The 24,027-nt window shown below is 41.6% G+C and overlaps 1 protein-coding gene across 9 annotated transcripts in view; it reads left to right on the top strand.

Annotated features, from left to right (window-relative positions):
* The window catches only part of CHN2 (chimerin 2), a 142,556-nt gene that overhangs the window by 91,403 nt on the left and 27,126 nt on the right, over nt 1-24,027 (top strand). For 6 of the 9 annotated variants that reach the window (XM_021718031.1, XM_021718028.1, XM_021718029.1 and 3 more), the window contains exon 1: nt 11,701-12,349. In XM_021718031.1, the coding sequence (XP_021573706.1) occupies nt 12,104-12,349 (246 nt within the window). In that variant the 5' untranslated portion in view covers nt 11,701-12,103. Of the gene's footprint in view, nt 1-11,700; nt 12,350-24,027 lie in introns of those variants that run through there. The other 3 variants (XM_021718030.1, XM_021718026.1, XM_021718025.1) reach the window with 2 other exon arrangements.

Below are 24,027 nucleotides of genomic sequence, written 5' to 3'. Positions count from 1 at the left end.
CCCCCCCCGCCCACACGCCATTGCTTCTAGAAACTGCTCTTGTCAAGATGATCACTCACTTTCATGTTGTTGGCCCCTGTGGTCCTTCTTTGGCTAGTTCCTTCTCAATATCCTGCCTTCTTTTTTTTTTTAAGACCCTCCCTCCCCAACTCCTGGCTTCTTAATTAATGGTGGAGGTGTCCTAGGGGTCTCTGCTGTTCTCTGTCTCTACTCACTGTCTTCTTCTAAAATCCAGCTGCCAGTATATCTCCCAGAAGTCAATCTCCATCACCTATTTCTCTTGGAAATCCAGATTTGTGTGTCCAACTGTCTGCTTCATGTGAATAAACCCGAAACAGAGAGCCTGACCTTCTCCCTCACTCTTGCTCCTCCTGGAACCTTCTTCGTATCATTTAATGGAAATTTCATCTATCTAATGGCTCAGGCCCAAAACTGTGCCATCATCCTGGAGTTCTCTTTTTCTTGTACACTTCACATCCAACCTGTCAGCTAATCCTACAGACTCTACCTTGAAATGATATCCAGATTCGAACCACTCCTTATCATCTCCACTGCTCCCACCCTGGTCCAAGTCACTGTCTATTCTTTACCTGGATTTCTGTGACAGCCATTTAGCAGTTCTCTTTTCTTGTACCCTGGCCACCCTCTCACCATGGTCCTTAGCACAGGCAACTGAGCAATGCTTAAATAAAGTAATTCAGATTATATCACAACTCTATTCAAAACCCTGTGGTGGCTCTTCATGCCACTTAGGGTAAAAGTGGAAGTCCCCTTCTCCCAGGAATGGGACTTGGCTATCTTGATGTTTGCTATCTCTTGAACATGCCAAGCTTGCTCCTAGCTCAGGGCCTTTGCATTTGCTGTACCCTCTGCCTGAAATATTCTTTCTCCAGATATCAGCATGGCTCACACATCACTTCCTGCCAGCATTTGCCCAAATGTTCAGATGTCACCTTCTCAATGAGGCCTTTCTTGACCACCTTTATTTAAGCTGCAACCTCCTTCCCCATCATTCCCTAGTCTGTGTTCTTGCTTTGTTTTTCTTCATAGCACTTATCACCTTCTAAAACAATATATAATGTTACTCATTAGTTTTGTTTATCATCTGCTCTCTGAGAGCAGATTTTACTGCTCTATCCCACTGGCCTAATGCAGCACCTGATAAATAATAGATGCTCTATAAATAGTTGCTGAAAGGGAGAAGGAAGGAAGGGAGGGAGGGAGGGAGGAAGAGAGGAGCTGTGTTTGCAACATATCCAAGAATAATTTTATTGCATTAAAACAGTGCTGAGGTCAAATTGCATGTGGTCATTTCAGACTGAACTGTTTTCCCCTGGAACATTCTTGCTTACTCACTAGCATGACTATCTCTCTTCCTAGCGCAGGCAGTAGCTGTGAGAGATGTCTGTGTCACGACACATACTCTTGACATTCCATCTGGAAAGAGAAAATAGGACCGCATACATGGTATAAGGTTAGTTTTTCCAAAAGACAAATATAGAGTTTGACAGTCCCAGGCACCGCTCACCCAGGAGAATAGAAATAAACTTAGATTCTATTTGGAATGTGCAAGTGTCCATGTTTTAATACTACTGAGTTCTTAAATACTCCCAGGACCTATATTGGGCAATATCAGCTGCACAGCTATGAATGCATCAGGGACTATTTTGTTTGGGTGATTGTTCACTGTGAAAAGCATAGTAGGAGATTGGAGATATTTTTATTTGTGAAATGTGGAAAAGCTGTCTAATAGGTATATCTGTCATTTGCAGCTTTGGGCAGTTTGTATGAAGAAAACAACGGGTTAAATTGATTTTTTTTTTCCTCTGTAGATAAAGGTGTACCTTACTCCAACTGCTGACATAAGATCCAGATAGAACAGCTGGGGGTTCTGTTTGGTACATTTTGTAGTGGTGCTCTACAAATTGCCATAGTGTAATGAACAAGAAAATGTAATTTGGCAAATGTATGGCCTCTGGCAGAGACTTCTCAGGCTGACCCAAGTGGCGGGGAGGGTATATCAACTGGAGAAGTATGCTCAGGGCCCACCGTGCATTTGGGCGCCGAAGCCAGAAATGGAGTGTCTTGACTTTTGTAATAAAACGCATATGTCAATCATTTTTAGGTCTTACTTCTTTGGTCAGAGATGGGGAGTCATATGACAGCAAGGAAAATACAAAGAAAAGGAGATGAATACGGAATATGAGAAGAGAGTCACCTGTGCCAAGAGGGAATGCAGCAGCTGGGAACTTTCTAATAACTGCTTTGCCCTTAAGTTTTACACCATTTGTTTGGATCTTGTCTTCACAAAAGTTTTATGAAGGTTGATTTGACAAATGTTCCATTCTCTCAAAAAGAACCCTACCGTACTTGTTTAAGTTCAGCATTTAAGAAATTTGACTACAATTTTTAAAGTTCTTGTTTAGGGAAATGAATTGCCACACTCTGATGTGAAATATTTTGTTTTTGTGGTTGACTCTCTCAAAAACTGTCCACAAAGCCAAAACAACAAAAAAGAAAACAGCCACGACAACATGTTAAAATGCATGAGATGCTTACCTCAGCCTAAAGTCTTTCTCCACAAGATGGAGTATCTTTCCTCTTTCACGTCTACTTCTAAATGGTCTGTAAGAAAGATCAGTCATCGGCCACAGTTTTTGACATCAGTCTGCGTAAAACAGCTGGAGAAATTATATAGGAAGGACAGCACTTGTGTCATTGCACAATCAACCAACCCAAGAATCATCAGGTTACTTATGGCTTTGAAACAAGGTACTTGGGTTCATTTCAGAGCGAACCTGGGCCCTTCAGTCCGAGGTGAATGGTGCCTGTTTCGAATGAAGTGAAATGCGTTCCAGAAGGGGCCATGAGACCGTTCCTTTGGTGCTTTTGTATCTCTCACATTGTGAGTTGCCATCTGTCCCTGGAGAACAATCGAAGCAGCAGCTGGGCATGGTGTGCCATCAGAGACAAAGGCCTCTCTGGCTTGGACAGAACACAGCAGGTTTGGAGGTCACAGCAGTCTAAGACTGAGCCAGGTCAGCCAGTGACACCTGATGCTTCAATGGCATCAAATAAAACAAGGATTAGACAGCTTGCACTAACTAGCCTATCATAGGCAGGAAAGACAGCAGGCCCATGCTGCTCGTTCTCATTTCTTTGGCAGTCACGGGATTGAGTTTGCAGTCTCGTCATATGTCTTTGTTGTCTTCCTCCTCTTTCGGGACTGAAAACCACAAGCAGTCAATATAGCAAACATAGGACAGTTCTTAGGAAGAGCAGGGAAGACTCATTTGGCAGTAAGAGAGAGAGTTCAAGTACATAGGATCAAACAGGCTGGATTTAGTAGGGTTGACAAAAGAAAACCACCCCTTTGATTATCATTTAGCAATTAGGGCCCATTTCACTTAGCTTTTCTGGTTTCTTTCACCTCCTAAAAAGAATAAAGAGTCAGATCTACAATGCCACAGCAAAAAACAAAATGACATCCCTCTGCCTCTTTACCTACCAGTCCTCTCGAAATCCTGATAGAAGCACACAAGTATGTGAATACACACACATACATATGTATATGTGTGTGTATATATGTGTATATGTCATATGTATATATGAAATAGGTAGTAAGCATACACTAGGTATACCACTCTTCAGCCATCAAAAGTATTTAAGTGTGACCCATAGGGAGTGAAAGTAAAGGAAAAGACAGGTTTCCCCTCACCACCCGAACATATGACTACAGCATTTTGCTAAGTGTCCCTGGATCAGGGCAGGGTTTAACATTTTCTAACTTTGAAGAAAAAACATGCAGCCCAGGGTCATCACTCCATACCAGATCCCAAGATGTATGTGCAGGGAGTGAGTCAGTGGTCCAAGGGAATAAAAAAGAGTGTGCTAACTCTTCCATGAAATCAGAAGTCATGTTGATGGCAGTAAAGAAGACTGAAGGACTGCTGAAAAGCGTGCATGGTGATTTTTCATGCAACAAAATTTTCCTGAATGTCAAGTCGGTGTTGGGTTCATGCTAGTCACTGGGGATGGAGTTTACAGAACAACTGTGGGTAGTTTTATTTTTTGAGTTGTAGTCTCACTCTGTTGCCCAGACTGGAGTGTAGTGGCACGTTCCCGGCCACCACAGCCTCGACCTGCTGGGCTCTGGTGATCCTTCGGCCTCAGCCTTCCAAGTATCTGGAACTACAGGTGCACGCTGCCACACCCAGCTAATTAAAGAACTTTTTACAAAAAGTTTTAGTCATTTGTAAAATCCTGTAGGAATAGAAAAGAGGAATGAGTCTCTGTGTCAGTGGTCTATGAGGACCAACACTGCTGATCTGTTGCCCCTGGAGTACCAGGGGTGTCCATGGAAAGAACATCAGGAGACCTGATTCTAGATGCTGGGACCAACCTGTTAGCAGCTCCGTTTACTCATCTGTGAAATGAGAAGAAGGATACCTTCTCAAAGAAGAGAGAGTCATATATATAATGTTCTTCACAAATATAAAGTGTTACTTTTAGTATTATTCTAGTTTCAAATCTGGCCTTGTGCCTTAGGGCCAGAAACTCCGGGACTAACCATGATGCAGGGTGCCCCTGTCTCCAGTATCCCTTTTTTTTGTGACACTGGACTCCTGACAGCTTGGTCCAAAGGAAACTCCAAAGGGCAAGCCCCTGGATTTTATATTGGAAGCTAATAAGGGTAAAGTTACTAAGTAAATAGATAGTGATGATGATGATAAATCTCTACAGTGGTTCCCAACCCTGCGGAATTTTGTAGCTGTGGACATTCATTCATTTAGCAAAGTTTAGTAAGCACCTACTTTGTGCCAAGCTCCAGGTATGGCATTGGGGTATTCTTTGTGATGAAAAAGCACAGACAGTATCTGATCTCATAAAGCTAGCAGGCTAGTGAGGACCCTAGGTCATACTTTTGAAATCATACTAATAGATATATGGTTATGCATTCTCAAGGTAGCAGCAGGAAAGTGGTAGCAGGTAAGACCAGAAAGCTGGGAGGGGCCAGACCCACAAGCCCCTGGTGGGCTTGGTAAGGACTTTTACCTTTGTCTTAAGAGTCTGTGAGGTTTTAAGTGTTCTGATGGGAGGTGGGGGTGGGTTGAGCATAAACAGAAACATGATCCTGTTTTGTGTTTGAAAGGATATGGATTTCTTTGGGGAAGGGGGAATTCATTCAGTAGCACTGACATTCTTGCTTGCATCTTTACTAACATCCTCTCAAAATAACATCCTCTTGAAACTTGAGATTAGTGCAGTGACTCTTGATTCTAGGAGCACATTACAATTCCCTAGAGGACTTTTAAAAGTCTGGGCACCAGCCCCAGAAATTTGGATTTAATTGATAAGAGGTGGAGCTTGAACATGGTTTGTGGTGTGTGTGTGTGTGTGGGTGTGTGTGTGTATGTGTATGTGGGTGTGTGTGTGTGTGTGTGAGAGAGAGAATTTCTGTGTGTGTGCGTGTGTGTGTGTGAGAGAGAGAGAGAGAGACAGAGAGAGAGAGAAAGAGAGAGAGAGAGAGAGAGAGAGAGAGAGTGTGTGTGTGTGTGTGTGTGTGTGTGTGTGTGTGTGTGTGTGTGTGTTCCCCAGGTGATTTTAATTACAAGGCAAACCTGCAACCCACAGATTCGGTAGAAAGATAAAACAGGGGTCCTCACAGTGTTTTCCCAGGACCAAGGACATCTGTTAGAATGCAGATTCTTGGACCTGATTGCATACTGACTGAACCAGAAACTCTGGGGCTGGGTCCAGCAGCCTGTGTTTTAACTACTGGGGGGCTGGAGGGTGGGGAGGTTTTGGAGGCCTGCCAGGTATGAGGAACACTGGCTATAGAGGTGAGAGGAGAAGCTGGAGTCTGGATTTCCTTCCAGAACTAACTGTAGAATAACTCTCTGATGAGGGGCCATCATTGAACTCCTCTGACCCTCAGTCTTTTTGCCTCTAAAAAAAGGAAGTAGGATTAGAGGAGCTCAATGGTAAAGAATATGTCGTCTACACACACTAAACCCAATAAAGGTTTTATTATATACTCTAAAAATCACTTTTATATAATGGAGTGAGTACATATTCATTGTAGGAAACTCAAAACAGGCAAAGAAAAGTATAAAAATAAGTGCAAATTACAATTTTTCCACCTCGAGATAACTGTTGCTTCTCTTCAACAGGATGGTGTGTGCTGGAGATATTTTGGTGTGTTTTCTTCTGATATTTTCTGTGAGCACCTACTTACAAATCTGGAAATCATATCATATGTGGTTCAGAAGCCTATTTCTCACCTAACATTATATCAGTGCCAAATCCTTTCATTATTAAAAGTTATTTTAACAACCTATATTAATGTCTACATTATATTCCATTATGTATTTATACCATAATTTAACTTTCCCCTATCTTGAATGCTTAGGCTCTTTCTCATTTTTGGATATTATTGCTTTGATGAGTGTTCACAGCTCATGGCAGCCTCAACCTCCTGGGCTCAGGCGATCCTTCCATCTTAGCATCCCGAGTACCTGGGAATACAGGAATGTGCCACCACACCCAGCTAATTTTTTTTTTTTTTTTTTGGTAGAGACCAGGTTTCATTATATAGCCCAGACTGGTCTCGAACTCCCAGGCTCAAGCAATCTGCCCTCCTCAGCCTCCCAAAGTGCTGGGATTACAGGCATGAGCCACCTCGCCCAGCTGTCTGAAGACCTTTTAAAGAAAATTCTAGAACTAGAATCATTGAATCAATTCCCATAAACTTTTTCAAGGTTTTTGACACATCACCAATTTTTTTTTCCCCAAGACACAAGCCAGTTCACACAAACACCAGATATTAGAGAATTCTCATTGTCACTAGAAACACTGATTTTCATTTCACGCACTGCCATGAAGCAGCAGAAGTGTGCTCCAGCAAGATGGTATATGTAGTAGGGGTATAGCTCAGACGGTCAATGTGTAAGGGAGGCTCAGCCTCAAGAAACAGAGTAGTATGAAGGGTTCAGCAACACAGACAGTGGAGTTGGAATCGTGAGAGACACTGTCCAGAAACTGATGGAGACACTTTCAACAAGCCCTCCTGAAAATGTAGCACTGGAATTTACTTGAAGTCTATGAATGGATTATGCATCGATGATAAATCACCCTGCCTAGAAATTGGTACTAATAAGGCAGACAGTTATGGTCTCTGGAGACTGAAAGGTGGTCCTCTCTGAAGCCAGGTGGAGGCGGAGCAGTGGATAAGATAAATTTCTAAGGTTCCTTCTGGGATTATGGGGCTAGGTTATTCAAGCCAGTGTGTAAGGGAGCTCCTCTTTCTCCTTTCTCCTAGGCACTTTATGTGTGTACAGATACCCCAAAGGGCTTTGTTTTCCCATCTCTTCCTGCCTATGACCCATCCCTTTCTCATCTTTATCTACAACATTTCATTGCCTTCCTATTACCTGATTTCTTCTCAGGTCCAGGATCCTAGTCATAGAGAGAAAGAACAGTGAAAGGCTTTGCAAAATAGAATCCCAACTCTTATTTATATTAAAAAAAAGAAAGAAAGAAAGAAAAGGGAAATGGTGAGCTTATGTCACCACTTATTTATAGCCCCACCTACTTCCAAAGTATCTTAAGTAGTGCCTGGTTTCACAGAGGGCCCAGGGAGAACAAAAGTCTCCTTTTTAGAAACCAGTCCAGGGAACTCCAGTCCTGCTAGTTTTTAACAGGCTTACAATGGGGAAGAGAGTAATTCCAGTATTCCACTGCTGGATACTTTTTAATGTAAGTATTAAGGGGATAAGAGGAAGTTTAGATTGTGTTTAAAAGCATAGATTTTGTGTATACCCCAAAGAATTGGAAACAGGTATTCAAATAAAATTTGTACAGGAATGTTCTTAGTAGCACTAGCAGTAGCCAAAAGGTAAAAGCAATCTAGACGCTGATGAATGAATGAATGAAATGTGGTATATCCATACAATGGATTATTATTCAGCAATTTAAAAAGTGCTGATACATGCTACAACATAAGTGAACCTTGAAACATTATGCTAAGTGAAAGAAGCTTTATATATAATTTGAAAACTAGAAATACCTCAAAAAAGAAGCCAGACCCATAAAGTCAAATATTGTATGATTCCCTTTATATGCAATATTCAAAATAGGCATATTCATAGAGATAGAAAGAAGATTCGTGGTTGTCAGAAGCTGGGAGAGAGAAGGAAATCAAGATTGAGTGCTGACGGGTATAGGGTTTCATTTTGGGGTGGTGATGATAATTGCAGAATATTGTGAATACACTACATACTGCTGGATTATACACCTTAAAATGGTTAAACAGCAAATTTTATGTTATGTGTATTTCACTACAACAATGAAAATAAAAGAACTTGTTTTGGGGGGCTGGGGAGACTAGACCTCATTAACTGTGCCTATATTCTACCACTTACCAGTTGTGTGGCATTGGGCAAGTCACTTAAACTCTCACTGCCCATTTCCTCATCTGTAAAATAAGGGTAACAATAACTTAGTACCTACCTCACAGGGTTTTAAATCTTAATGAGTAAAAATGTGCAAAGTGCTTGGTATAATACTTGGCAGGTAATAAGCATGCTACGCAATATTTGCCTTATTGATGTTAACACAAGTATTATCAATGGGGGACAATTTTGTCTCCCAGGGAATATCTGTCAATGTCTAGAGACTTTTGTGATTAACATAATGGTAGGGGGGGCAGTTTCTACTGGCATCCAATGAATAGAGACAAATAATGCCAATATCCTACAATACACAGGACAGCCCCACAACAAAGGATTATCCAGCCCCAAATGTCAGTAATTCCAGTGAGAATGCCTGGTTTGGACAGAGTATGTAGGAGAAGGCACTTCATCTTATGAATGTGTAGGTAAGAGTAGGTCAAATAGAAATTATTGTTAGAAGAAGACAATCAGCAAAATATTAAATGTCCACTGTGTATGGAGAATACTGTATTAGATGCCGTGGAGGTTATAAAAGAAACAAAAGAAACCAAGGAGCTGTCCTTGAGGAGGTCAGATAAAGAAGAGTTCTGTGTGATTGGGTTATTTAAGAGGGAAGTTTTTGCCAAGGGATTTTTGTAATCATTTTCCCTTTAATAAGAGGGTGACCTCAGGTCACCCACACTGCTCACAATAATGCTCACTCAAAGACTAACACGGTCCCCTGTAAAGAATCAACCCAAGGGATAGTGTGTGGTTCCTTCATATGCCTGAATGCTTCTTGTGTTTGGGTAAATGCTATTAAATAAATATCTGAAAAAGAAATCATTGTCACAAATAGAAATAAAAATTGCTTGTTATAAGTAAAGGTACAGACACAAGAGAAAATATTAAATCTCAGCCACCCATAAGTCCCAGAAGAAGGGACACTTGTCTGTCCATTTTCCATTTAAGGAGTTATTTTATCAAATTCTGAAACTGTATATTCATATAAATAGTCTAGTCCAGATCACAGAATTTGTTCTTATACAAAATAGCTCCTCATCAAAACGTGTCTCTTGCTCTGCTAACAGTGAAGATTTGGGAAAGGACACTTTGTCTTCCTCTCCATCATTTTACCTTTAGATGAAGTATTGGAAACCTTTCAAAGGTATGCCAAGCCCTCATCTCACCCCTGTCAGTGACAAATGCCCTTTAAAATGGGACAGTAGGAAGGAGGACAGGCTAGGGAGTGTGGTAGAGACCATCAAGAGGGCAGATCCCTGGAAGGAACCTTGTCCTTGGAAGCTGAGGCAGTGGATGAATGGTCATGAGGGGGGCAGGAGACTCCATACCATACAGTCACCTTTGCACATTTGCCCACAACACTGGCTTCTTATATGTATACGTACTTTCTAGAAACATATATTTATTCAGTGTCTGTTGTGGCAAAGAATTTTATTAGACACTCATAGGGGGAAATAAAGGCAAATTAGTCATAGAGCACAATGAGTTCTCAATTTGACAGCAGAAAAAGAATTGTTATCAAGCACTCTAGTGTAAGATAGCCAGTTATACGTGCAATTAGAAAAATGTGGATAAAACACTACATGGTTTCAGAAGAGAGAGTTTGCCTCCAGTGGGGGGCGATGGGGCGGGGGTTGGAGTTTTCTGGAGATGGCGGCATTTGAGTTGAAATGTAAAATGTTGGTGGAAATGTAGATAGTTGAAATGATGTTAAAATATTCTGAACAGAGCAAACTACCAAAGTGAGAAGTTGAGTATGGCAGGAAAGAGATTTTGTTGGATTTGTGGAGGGAAGTAAGATACGCTGGATACATGGGGACCAGCTCATGAAAAACTGGCAATGTTAGGACGTGGTTAAGCCATGGAGAAGCACTGCCAATTCTGAGCACTGCCAATTCTGAGCAAGTGGCGCCTGTATTAGGAAGATTGTGGTGCGCTGTGTGTAAGGTGGACTAGAGAAACAGCGAGGGTCTGAGTTATTGTAGGGCAAGAATGATAAGGAGAAGACAGACTCGGCCAATATTTCAGACATATCCCTTGGTGGGACCTGATGGCAGGATGTGGCAGCACGACACAGTGTTTAGGAGCACAAGCACTGGACATGGAAGCTTTTTGTTCTAGTCTTGGCTCTGCCACTTAAACTAGCTTAGGCGAATTACTTTACTTCTCTGTGTCTCAATCTCTTTTATCTGAAAATACAGGCATAAAAATCTTGCTTCTTTTACCCAAGTGCTGAAGGCTAAATAAGTGCACTTAGCACATGCTGGCATCGTCTGGCACAATATGAGTTATTGTGCTCAGTCGCTCAATATAAAAATTAGTTGTTATTTTTGAAGATAACAAGAGAATGAAATGGGAGGATGGACTTTTGACCCAAGTTGAAATGATGGCGATCTCCAGGAATAAAGAATTACTCAAGGAACGGATTGATCTTTGGTTATTCTCCACAAGACGGCTTAGAGGGGCTGAAGCATGGGGCCCTGTCTCAGTAGAGACAGCATAAAATTCGTACACTGCCCACCTATGTAAAGGCCCAGTTATCTATTCTTGTTTTCTCATTCTTAAAGCATTGATTTTAGTGTCTGGTATTAGCTGCGTTAGACTTCACTAACCAATGGATTAAGAGTACTCCCAAGACGTCATCTGCCCACTTCTGTTGATGGGTGAACCTCAGACCAAAAAACTATGGTCCTCCTGGAGGCCATTAAACAGATGACACTCTTAAGAGCAAGGAGAGCATTTTAATAGGCTTGGACACTAACAGAACAAGCTTTGAAGATGTTTTGTTTAAAAGAAAACTATGATGTTTTGGTTTTAGGTAGATAATATTGTCTTGCCTGTGTGGGTTTGAGCAGAGGTTGTTTGCACAGGAAAGAGAGGAGAGACTGGGGGTTATCCTGAGGCAAGACATCCTGCCTCTTATTTTGCAACTTTGATTGTAGAGCTCAGAGCTGAAAAGCTTTTGCTCTTCTTTGATATTCCATTGGGTGCTCAGACTGTTCCAATTTAGTGTATGCATAAGGATAAAAATTAAGCTTTCAAGGGCTAGGGCAGATTTTTAAAAAGAGATGCAGGCTTTAACCCATAAGATTAAACAATCATCAGGGTTTAAAAGTTTAATCTGCTGGAGTTCAGCCCAGGATGGGGTTCAGAGCCCCAGAATAAGTGGATGCAGCCTCAGACTTTGAACATCAGAGCTAGCTGTGGGTGTGGGGGGGATGCGCGCACGTGTGTGTGTGTGTGTGTGTGTGTGTGTGTGAAATGTGCTAGTAAGTAGGAGAGGTCTCTCCTTTACAATGTGCTGCAGCAGGAGAAATCAAGCTGCCTGCCCCTGCCTCCCCAAATCCTCCTTGGCTGACTGAGTACCGCTTCGGGGGATTGCTGTGCACATGAATGTGTGCTATTGTTCCAGGCACACGTCGGTCGGCCTTAAGAAATAGCACAAAACAGGCCTGTCCTTATTCAGAAGCAGAGCCCCCTCCATCACTCAAACTGGGCCTTCCAGGTCACATGCCAGAGGCCTCTGCAGACAGGACACAGCTGCCTCAAATCTGCTGCCTGACATTAGCCGCGGATCGAAAAACCTGACAGCGCGGAGCTTCCCAGGCACTGCGGAGGAAACTAGAAAGATCTGGGATCCAGGCACTATGTTCTCCGAGGAACTGTGGCTGGAAAATGAGAAAAAGTGTGCTGTGGTTCGGAAGTCTAAGCAGGGCAGGAAGCGCCAAGAGCTACTGGCCGTTGCTTTGGGGGTGAAGGTAGGAGTCAAAGGCAGCTTTCTCTGGCCCCCTCTCAAGCTCTTTGCCTGTTCACAGATCTCCTCCCTGGTTCGAAGGGCAGCCCTCACACACAACGACAACCACTTCAACTATGAGAAGACACACAACTTTAAGGTAAGCAAACTTCAGCATGCTTTCCTCTGTTATAAAGGGCAGGTGGGGAGGTACAATTTTATGATGTCCATCTGGTCTCTGGTTGTAAAGTCACGAAACAGCAAATTCCTGTGCTTTCTCCATTTAGCTATAAGCTTCACACTGTTGTTTTGTATCAACTCCAACTGGAGACCTCAGAAAACAGTCCACTTAGGGCTTATGCCTAGAAACACCTCTCTGTATGTGGACTTGGTTCTGGAGAAGGGGACACATTTCCTTTTCATATCTCCATGTCCAAGGAAAGAAAAACAGCGCATGCCCAATCCGTTGCATCCAGAGATGTTCTGGTCAAAATCAAGTAGTACTTTTCCACTCAGAGTAGCAGTAAAGAATATTGCTGTCTCCAAGTGAATAGAAACAGTTGCTCCTTCCACATTTTGTGTTTTGTCTTTTGTTTTCAGTGATAGCTAACTCCTCCATTTATGCCTAGACAGCTGTGAAAGCAAATGATGACAGGAGTTACCATCCAGTAGCTTTTGTTTGTGCTGGGGTGGGGAGGGTGGGGGGAGGCAACACTTGGTCACAGCCCTTATCCTATTCACCAGACCAAACAAAAAGATCTGGAAACCTGGTGGGAGTTTAAGTGGATTTTCCCATGTGTATTTGTAAACTGGAAAGACCTCTCTTTATTTTAGACGAGCACTTGTGGAAAGGACCTGCCATCAGAAAATTATGGCCTGTTTCCTTTGCCCTAATGTTGTTCTCCAAGAATGGCTGAGAAGGGATTCAGATGCCAAATGGCCTAGCCTGAGATGCCATTGAGGGGAGGAGAGACAAAATAGAGTTAGAGATTTTTATCCCAGAAAACGGGCTGACAATTTGTAAGTTGGGGAGAGTAGAGATGAAGGATCCAGGGAGAAAAAAATAGACAGAAGAAGCCAAATGTGAATTGCCTCCTTTTTAAAAAAAAACTCTTGTTTCCTTTAGGGCCAGTAACCCAAATGACTCTTGAAACTGGATAAACCTTGTGACAAGAAAAGCTGGTTTTATTCTGTTGCTTTCCAATCCTTCCTAAGGACAGATGTTTGCCTATTAAATATACATTCGTGTTAGTTTGGTCTGTTTCCCTGCATCTGTTTTTAGAAAGCAAGCAGCCCAGGCTTTTGCATGGTATAACTGAACTGAGGAATGGAATTATACGGACCTACAGATTTAGCATTGAGGTGAAAAATTGCTTTATATAGGTCCTCTTCTGTGCCAAAGTTTTAGATATTTCTCCCATCGCTGAATAGTGACAGGTCTAATTTGGAGCATGAAAAGATTTCATTTTTTAAACTTTGCTTTGTATTTTTATCCTTTTTTTTTTTTTTTTTGCCTTAAAAGAATGTTTTTCTTACTTTTGGCAGAAATCCTTGATTTTCTGCATCCTGTAGATTTACTCCTAGTAATGAGAGGATGGATCTTCTTGGACTTGTAAATTCTTTTCCTTCCTCTTGAAAATTCTAATTATTTTGACTTTAAGAAATTGGAATTGGGCCCTACCATAATATGTTCACATGGAAGAGCTTTTCCCTGTGTATACTGTGTCTGAGCTTGTGTTAAAATCACACAAGCATACTTTCAAAACTAGTTTCAGGCTTTTTAATCCTACATCTCTGAATGGAAAATTAATCTTAAGACATTTTAAAAGAAAAAGTTCAATCTTCTTTCTTCAGTAGTACTGTTGCTAACACAACATATTAAATACTTATCACTGAAAACACCAGCAACTTTTTAAATATTTGCTTAAAAACTCAATATCTATTCAGTGTGAGCTCTTTCAATGTACAGCTCTTGAGAGAAGAAAAAGCAGAGAATAGACAAGTTGCTTGAGAGGCATACACAAGCCAGACAGGAGCGTTTCTCTTCCATATTTTAAATAGCCATCTTTGAAATTTAGCAGACCCTGGAGTAGCTATGACACTTGATTGTGGCTTTCAATGGTACTATTGGTGCCACTGTCCTTGAGAATGAATAGCTGGGGCCAGAGAAGACGTCTCCTCTGTCCTTCCTTGTCCCTTCCATTCTCAATCTTTCCACTCCTCACCCCCAACCAACTCTAAGTGGAAGCATTGCATGGTCTTTTGAAGACCATTCTAAAAGCAGGTTCATGAATGTAGCAGCGAGTTTTTAGTAACAGGCCACTGAAGTAACTAATGAAAGAAAACTCTTTTCAAAGACCCTTGCCATCTGCTTAGAATCTGGGTTTTATACCTTAATTTTATGTTAGCTTTTTATTTATATTGACTTCCACTAGGCTTTATTCTGAAGCTTTGCAATGTGGGTTATTATTTGAAGATATTGTGTGCATGGCATACAGTAAGAATTCAGTAAAACAAATAATCATATTTTCATGCTAATCAGCGAAGAGGCCTTGCTAGCCTGCCCTCCTGCCCAAAGGCGACCTACCTGAGATTCGAATCTGTCAGTAGAGCTTGGCACCTACCCAAAACAAGATTTTTTGCCCTATCAGGACTATTTATCCAAGTAAAAAAGCCTTCTCCTTTGTTCTACCTAAGAATTTCGTTAAGAGAGATGAACGGAAACTCCCAACACTCTGTAAGTTGGGAACTTGTGTCCCGTTCTCTTAGAAAACTTCCAGTCCCTGCTCCTGAGTGCATATCTACTGTCCTTGGCTTCTCAAATAAAGCCCATCTAGGAAAAGCAAAATTCAGCTCTGAAAACAAAAACCCTGGGAACCAAATGACAGTTGCACCTCATTTCATGCAATAATTATGTACTTTTCAACACTGTGCGCCAATGTATTTTTATTTATTCATTTTGCTAATTTAAAGCCTGAATCTTTGTGGGTTACTTGCATCTACTAGGCATGGAGAGGTATTTGTTGAAGGAATGGTAAAATTAACAGACTAAAATGAACACTGTTTATCAAGAGAAAAAACCACTCCATTATTTAGCTCATTGTATATCTGCCTCTGTTTATCTAGTCGACTTAACGAGGCACTCTGCTGTGGATGGAATAGCTCTCTTTTGAATGGTTTGCCCTGATATCATCTTATGACTGAGCTCTAAAAATCTTCAAGCCAGTCAGATCCAGAGCCCCAGCAGTCTGGATTACTGTGCTTCTTCCCACACTCATCACAGTGAGGAGGTCACTGACGCTAGTATGGTACTGTGATCTTTGTACTTGACCTTTGGCAGAGAGTTTTCGATTTCCTCAATTCCTCAATTTTCTCATCTATGAAATGTGAGTGTTGTGAGGTTTAAAGAATACATGTAAATCACTTATCATAGTCTCTGGCACCTAGCGAGCATTCATTTGACGTTAGCTTCTGTTATTATTTTATTATCTTTTTGTGTCTCTCACTTCTCTTGTATCTTTGCCTTTAGCATCTCTTGTCTCTGTATTATTTTCTACTCTTCTTTATGCTCCTTTCTTTTTTCTACCATCTTTCTTCTTCTCTCATTAATCAGATGTAATAGAAAATGAAATAAAGCCTGGTGATTAATGTTATTTCTTTGTATTTTGTCATGTAGTCAATTCTGGCTTATGTTCCTTATTTGCTTAAAAAGTAAATGAGTGATTTAGATTATTTAGATTTAGATCTCACACGTTTTCCCTAGCTTTTAAAAAGTACTTTATGAGGACTCTAGCAGTTTCCTAAGATTGTCATAATAGATGACCACAAACTTGGTGGCTTAAAACAACCAAAAATGTACTCACTCAGAGTTTTGAAGGTCAGAAGTTGGAAATCAAGGTATGGACAGGGTTGGTTCCTTCTGGAGGCTCTGTAAGAGAATTGTCCTATGCCTCTCTCCTGGTTTCTAGTGGTTGCTAATAATCCTGGGAATTCTTTGGCTTACAGACACATCATTCCAATCTCCATTTTTATGTCAACTTCTCTGTGTTTCTTTGTATGTCTGTCTTCTTATAAGATTACCAGTCATTGGGTCCACCCTAATTCAATATGATCTCATCATAATGATAACTTCAAAGACCCTATTTCCAAATAAGGTCACACTCACAGTGACCAGGGGTTAAGAGCTGAACATACCTTTTGGGGTATATACAATGCAACCTATTATAAGGACTTTAACTGATATTTACAGGAACCCTCAAAAGGAAGGATCCCTAAATGATGCATTGTCAGTGATGTTAGTTAAATTTACAGTTTTATTTAAGTTTTTCATATCCATAAATAAAGATCTGCAGCTACAATCTAATTGCTATTAAGTGTCAGTCCCTTGGCCCAGGTATCACTGCTAATTTCCATGACTATTGATTTAATGTCTGTATAGAGGCGTTTTCATTGATTTTTCTTATCAATGTCTCATTGCTCTGACAGAAAGTGATGAAATTTAGTCATCCTTTGTCTCTTATCTTTACCAAGCATTTCTTCATGAAAAGAGGTATAGTAAGGGGACCAAAAAACTTTAAAATAGTCAGTGAGCTTCCATATTTAATAGTAAGTCAGGAGTATCTATTCATATTTGGAGTACATGTTTTACAATCAAATTACAATGTAGCTATTAGTTCACATGAATATATATGAGTATGCAGGACTGGCTATGTAATTTGTGGGACCCAGTATAAAATGAAAATGTGAGGTCCCTTGTCTAAAAAAATTATTAAAGCAGTGACAGCAAAACACTAAATCCCAGGCTAAGTACAGGGCCTGTGCAACTGCCCAGGTCACATGTGCCCTGAAGCTGACCCAGTGGTGATGTGTAAAAAAACAGGAGAAAGAGAACAGTTTCTATGAGAATTCAAAGAGGAGGGGGCTCCCTGGTTCTAGGGATCCCACGTAGGAAGAGCATGGTTGTTCTCTCACCCTTAACCCAGGAAGCCTCATGGAGGAGGTAGAAAGTCAGCTGAAGCCTGAAGAGATAAATAGATCAACATGAACCCTTTTCACTAGGTGACACCTCATGGATCACTTACCAGCTACTCAACTGAACTTTTTTACGAAATAGTGGAAAACAAATCATTTCATATTAAATAGTATAGTGTTTGAACCAATTATTTTACTGCAATGATATTTGATTTATAATGGAATTTCAGTCATTAAGGAACTTAATTATGACAAAAAATTCAAAATTTTATTCTATATTTTTCTAACATGTTGTAACGTGTGAAACAATCACCTGCATGCATTGCAGGTTCATTGATACATGTTGTGCAGTAATAATGTATTTGACGTCTTCCACCTGGTTCTTTCTATTTAAGCAAATAGTGCAGTCTTGTTTTCCTCCTCCCACATTAATAATATGTAATATATTATCGAGTCTGTTATTTGAAGATGTGGAAATGATTCTGGAAAACCACTTCCCAACTGATTGATCACATCTCGGTATATATGTCATCCCTTTATTTGCTTTTTCATGCAATTTGAATGGAAAAGTTCAAGGAAACATACATTTTTGAAAAATTTGCACTTGCATAAATTTGCCCTGTATAATCACCAACAATCTCTTTATGTTTCCTGAAAGATGAGACACTTGAGTGGTTTCCTAAATTTACAATGTCCCCTCAGAGGGGACATCTGAATGTAAAGCGTTAGTTATACAGAAAAAAAAGAAAGAGCACTCTGGACCATGCGAATGACAGAAGTGAAAACTTGAAGTCAGAAATGAGCCAGGAGCAAATGAGGTGCAAGGAGGAGACCATGGGAAAAGAGAGGGGCTCCCTTCACATTTATCTAATCAGCTGGGGTGGGCCTGACTGTGGAAAGATGGTGACCCCTGAGCACTGGAGCCATCAGAGACTCCTGAGGAGGCCCTTCCCCCACTCCTGCTCATACTCTCAGCCTCCCCCGTCTCTCTGCTGCCACATTCTCTCCCTCTACTCAGGCACCTCCAGGACACCCTTCGCTTCTCCCCATAAGGAATATGAATGGAGATCAGAGACCCAAAAAATTCTGATGGGCAAGTGGCAAACAGTCCTACTCCACCTCACTCCGTGTTCCCCATCTCCCTCACCTGCCCCCCCGGACAGCTTTACTTTACTCCACAAAACTGACCACCAGCTGACGTTATATATATTTACTTGTTTGTCTGCCTGCTTTCCACTTACCACGTGGAACTTCCCTCCAAGGGGTTAGGGACAGGAATTTTTGTCTGCTTTATTGACTGCAGAAACCACAGAATCTAGAACAGGGCTCAGCCCCACAGCAAGTGTCTGTTCATATGCGCAGAAAGGGTAGCCCCTGTCTACCTATGATTGCATTTTCAGGGTCTCCCTCCTCCTCCTCCCAGCCCACAGTTTGCCCTTTTGTGTGGCTTATGTGACGTATGTACTTGTGTTAGTTAGTTAGTCCTTCTAGGTAGTGGGCCCTTGCTGGGTGGTCAGACCATGCAAGAGAGACACCCTAACAAGCCCTGCTGGGCCAGCTCTTACTTCCCATTTGGCCAGGGATACTGACCATGACGCACTACCCAATGTCTTATACATGGAGGGCATCAGCCCCAATTTACTCCTGTTGTCTCAGTGTCCTATTTGGCACCTTTCAAAAGTGTCCTTACTCTTTTATGTCACCCACTCTACCAGTAGACCAAGCATGTGCCTGGGACATTCTGTTCCCATGACACACCCTATCAGGTGTGCTCTTGGAGCGTGCTCTTCCTAAACACAACTACCTATCCCATGCTATTCCTGGGGGCTAGGTCTAGAAGGTCAGGAGGCTGAGAATGTGTCCTCATGCTCCTGTTAAGACACCTGTCTGGGAGTTGGCAGCACCACACCACTCCATAAGGGTTGTGTGCCTGTCATCTGTTTTTCATTCCTTTAGGTCTAGTGGCCATTGGCTTTGGGAGAACCATTTTTGCTTCCCTCATGCAAGCCCCTCCCTTTTCTCCTTTCTCCTTGGCCTCCTGTAGATGTGTTAGCCCGTTATTTTCAGCATTTTGTCTGCCTTGCTTTGTCAGACTCCCACGTCCCATCACCCTTTTCTGTCCAGCCCGATGCTGTTTCACTGCCCGGGGAGCAGAGGCAGATGAACTTTGCACCTATACTTTGGAACAGGCAGAAATTGGCTTCATAATGGTTTGGGGTTTATTTTTGTTCGTTTTATTTGATGATCAGAAAAGGCTGTTTTGCCAGAAACAAGTCTGAGAAGGACAACTCAAAGGAAAGGCAACACTCATTGCCTTGAATATAAAATGAGGTACTCAAAGTGAGACTGGAATAAATAGGCTTGGAAATATTGGGCTTTGCAGAGAAAATGTGATTTCTGCCCCAAAGTGCTATGAAGAGAAGTCATTTTTATCTTCTCCTACTGTAATTTGCTCTAGCTTTATAATCATTAGAAACTCCTCATTTTCAAGTAAACTAAATAAGAGACTGCTATATAGGACAGTATTACAGAGCCCCAAGAGAATACTCAGAACTCAGGAAGGGGAGGAAACAGGATCTAGAACTATACCTGAAGCCAGTGTCTCTCTTTCCCTTCCCTTCCTCCTCCTTTCCTTTACTCTCTTTACCCATGCCTTCTCTCTCCTTCTATCTCCCTCCCTCCCCCCCAATTCCCTTCCCTCTCCCTCTCCTTCCCTCCCTCCCTCTATCTCCCATCTCCCTCTCTCCCTTCTCCTCCCCCTCTCTCTTCTTCCCCTTTCTCCCTCACTCTTTCCCTCTCTCCCCCTCTGGTCCCCCTCTATTCCTCTCACTCCCCCTCTCCTCTTTCTCCCTTTCTCTCCCTCTCTTCTCCTTTCATTCTCTCCCACCTTGCTTCTCTCCCTTTCTCTCTGTTCTCTCTGGGTATCAGCCTCATTGTTCTCTCCCTACACAAAAATGTCTTAGTCCACATGATCTCCACATGATAACTCCCTGGTATATATACAAGACCAACCACAAAATCCAAATTCTCAGGAAGAGAATGGCCTAACTTGGGTTGGATTTCTGCTCGGCTTACATGACACTGACCATGGAGCTCACACCTGTAACCTATGGATGGGGCTGTGGGTCCAGGGGTTAGACAGTGCCCAGGTTATGTGTAGGACTCCTCTTGGGCACATACTCCGAAAGTATCCCCTATGATCCTTTTCTCCCCATTTTGAAGGATTCCCCTCAAAGTTTACATCAAAGTCCATTCTCTTTCTTCTGGGTGTTGCTTGATATAAATCGTGAAGCTACTCTGAGCCAAGGTATTATCATGAATATTAATAAGTGCAAGCCCAGACATTCTGCAACACACTTAGAGTTTTGTTTTTTCATTTGTCTGGATATAAGGGGGGAATCTCTTCTTTCAGGCTAGTCTTTTACCAATTGTACCCATTCTGTTGTGCTATTTTGAAGTCAGAACTAGCCCCCAGCAAGTGAGGTTTGTGTCTGGCAGACCCTCCCCCTTCATCCCTGGATTTCCTCTTGTGCTCACGTTGCTCCTATGTGTCCATTCACTCCACTGAGCCACCTGTGAGACCAACCAGCCCTGACTTCTAGATTGTAGCTGCTTCTGCACTTCATTCCTCGCTGCTCTGCCTTCTGCTGAGAGGCTATACATTATAATTCATTTGAAATATCACCTGATTCCTGACAAACCAACCCAGTAAGTTGCTCAAAGGCCCTTTCACTGAAATTTACTGTTGCTTTATTGTGCATGCTCAGTTTACAAGTGTACATTCATGAAAATGATGACTGAATTAACCTACTCGCCATGTTTTACATGGGTCCTTTTGAGACTCAGCAGCATCATGGGAATTGCATTTGTGTGTGATCTGGGGGAAATGGGGAAACATATTTTGGACAAAGTTCTTACATAGGTGGGTGTCTTCTCTGCCTGCCAGGGTCTGACTTCAAGCTTATCTTCCACCTTTTTGGCATATGTGTATGTAAATATTGAGGCACTGTTATTGTTAGTCCTCTACAAACCAGCAAAGCTCATGAAAGAGAATAGGCTTTGATATAAACCCTGCTGGGATGCCCTGTGTGGACCACACACCTATGGAAGTGACCTAGCCAAGCTACTTCACAAATGTAAATGATCTACTGAAGACACTAACCCATATCAAGTGCTTGACTGTTAGTAATTTTACATTGAGTTTGTTTTAGTCCAAAGAACACATCATTGAAAGGGACTATTCTAAATGACTGAATGCCTCATTCTAGTATTTTAAGTCCAGAGAAATATGCCATTTGTGTTTTGTTGTAGGGAGGGGGAAACCAGTGATCACTGTACATATTAGTTGGGTATTTTTGAAAATTCTGAGAAAAGGAAGCTATTTAGCCATTTATTCTTTTATTCAACAAACATGAATTAAGGGATGATTATGTGCCAGGTGCAAGGGAGACAGACCATGTAAGAATGTGAGCTCTTTCTCTACTGAGTGTTCTCAGCCAGGGTGATTTTGCCCCCCCAGGGAACCTTTGGCAGTATCTGGACACATTTTCCATCCTCACGCCTGGGGTGTGCTAATGGCCACTATAGAGATCAGGGACACTGCTAAATATCCTACAATGCCCAAGACAGGCCCCCACAACAAAGAGTTATGCAGTCCTCAATGTCAAGAGCATTGAGGCTGAGATACCTCACAACAGGCAATGGGAGCCACTGCACGTTTTTGAGCAAGGTAGTGTCAAAAGAATGTTGGTGCCGATGTGCTCATAAATCTAATATCTCACTTTATGCCATGGGGAGGTTTCCAAAAAGCTCTGAGGCACTCAGTGTCCTAGAAATTAAATCTTATTCTAAATGTACTAGAGTATCTGCCAATGGAACAAATCAGAAGTTCTGAGGACCGTGCTTGAGAAACCAGCTCCCCTGCACCTGCACCATCTGCTTTGCAGGCCTCTCTGGGGACAGTTAGGGTCTCTGTCACAGATTGAGTGGTTCCTCTCTGCTGTTTTTTTCTTACATCTTAAAAGGTTCACTTCTAGGTTAGTATTTCCTTTGATTTTACAAGAGGAGTGGGAGTCCAAAGTTTAATCTAATTCCTCACCTGAATTAAATGTCACATGATTGTGGAAAGTACAGTAAATGATTGGAAAAACTCTTGGCAGACTCTGGAGGCCTTGACTATGCTACTGGCCTTCTGAGTGATCTGAGTGATTGAGGGGCACCCTCAAGCCCCTCAGTTCACTCTGGGAAAAAGCTAGACTAGACTCCCCAAACCGAACAACTTGAGTTGGAAGTGATTTTAGCCATCTCCAGTTCCCTCTTCTATGTACATAAAGCAGCAGGGAAAAAAATTATCTTTGACCCCAAAAAGCCCTTTTCAAAGCAAAGCAAAAGAATAAAGTTTTAATTTTAGTATAAACAATACATATAACAAATAGAGGCAATAAGAGTTTTGTCAATACCAGTGACTCTCAGTTGAGGTTACTTTGTCCTCCCCTTCCCAGAGGCCATTGGCAGTGTCTGGAGACATTTGTGATTTGTTCCAATGGGGAGGTGCTGCTGGTGGCATTTAGTGGGTAGAGGCCACGGATGCTGATAAACGTCCTACAATGCATAAGACAGCCCCCTCCACCACAAAGAATTTTCCAGTCCAAGATGTTAATACTGCCAGTGTTTCTCAGCCTGATGTATACTGATAAGAAAAAGCAAAAGTTCTCAACAGTAGCTCATCAAAAATAATACTTTCTCTTTCTTACAGTTTAGATCCTAGAGCAAGCTGTTTATATATTCGGATGGTGTCTACACTGACCTATCAAAATATATCTGTTGTAAAACCACTAGAGAATACTGCCTTCCAGCTTCAGCAGATGTGAGACAAATAACATCCTGTTCATTTAGAAAGAGGGGATACTCACTAAAACGCCTGAGAGTTTTCTTGATACCCCTTGTTTTTACAAAGTAACCATTCTTGGGCTATTTGTCAAACGTGCCTTATCTCCTGTAATATCATCTTTTTTTATTTGGTGTGGTTTTTGAATTCCAGGCAGACCATGCCCAGTATAATAGTCTTGGACAGACATTCTTCCTGTCTGGAGTATTTTCTTCCTGTCTAGAATATTTTAGTTACTGCCCTAAAGTTTTTTAAATGTTCTTTCTCTAAAAAGATATTCTTGAAAATCAATAAACTTCAGAGAATGGAAAAAGCTGATCGGTGACTTTTAAGATATAAGATATTTCTTTAAAAGAGTAGACATAACAAGTAGAACCCAAATAAAATGGGCTCAGAGAATGCCCTTAGCATTTCCATGTAAGCTTAAATATATACACGGTCTAGAGATTGTCCTTATGGATCCCAAAGAAAATTGAGCAGTATATCGGCCATGAAAATAAACACTGGCCCATCACCAAAAAAAAAAAGGAAATCAGGCAATGGGCCTAAAATAATATTTAACTTTACGTTCTCCCTCTGTTTCCATTTTATTTCTGTGGAATTGTTTGGGGACACTTAGAACAGTTATTTGCTGTTCAAAGATGTCTACCTGCATTTATTTGTCTGGATAAATGAGATCCAAGGTCGTAGGGATACTTGTCGGGATAGAATGTTGGTAAATACAGACAGGGATTAAATAAGTATTAAATGCAATTTTGATGTCCTTATTTTTAAAAAATATTGGCCCAAAGGTTAATTTGTTCGGGAGGGAGGGGATTATTTATTTATTTTTCCCACCTTTAATTGTGTTTTTTTGTTTTTTTGGTTTTTTTGAGTTGGAGTCTCACTCTGTCGCCCAGACTGGAGTGCAGTGGCCACTCCCGGCCACCGCAGCCTCGACCTGCTGGGCTCCGGCGATCCTTCCGCCTCAGCCTTCCGTT

Source organism: Carlito syrichta, unplaced genomic scaffold, assembly GCF_000164805.1.
Source record: "Carlito syrichta isolate Samal-C Ts95f unplaced genomic scaffold, Tarsius_syrichta-2.0.1 Scaffold311717, whole genome shotgun sequence".
NCBI lineage: Eukaryota > Metazoa > Chordata > Mammalia > Primates > Tarsiidae > Carlito > Carlito syrichta.
This window is presented reverse-complemented; position numbering and strand designations above follow the sequence as displayed.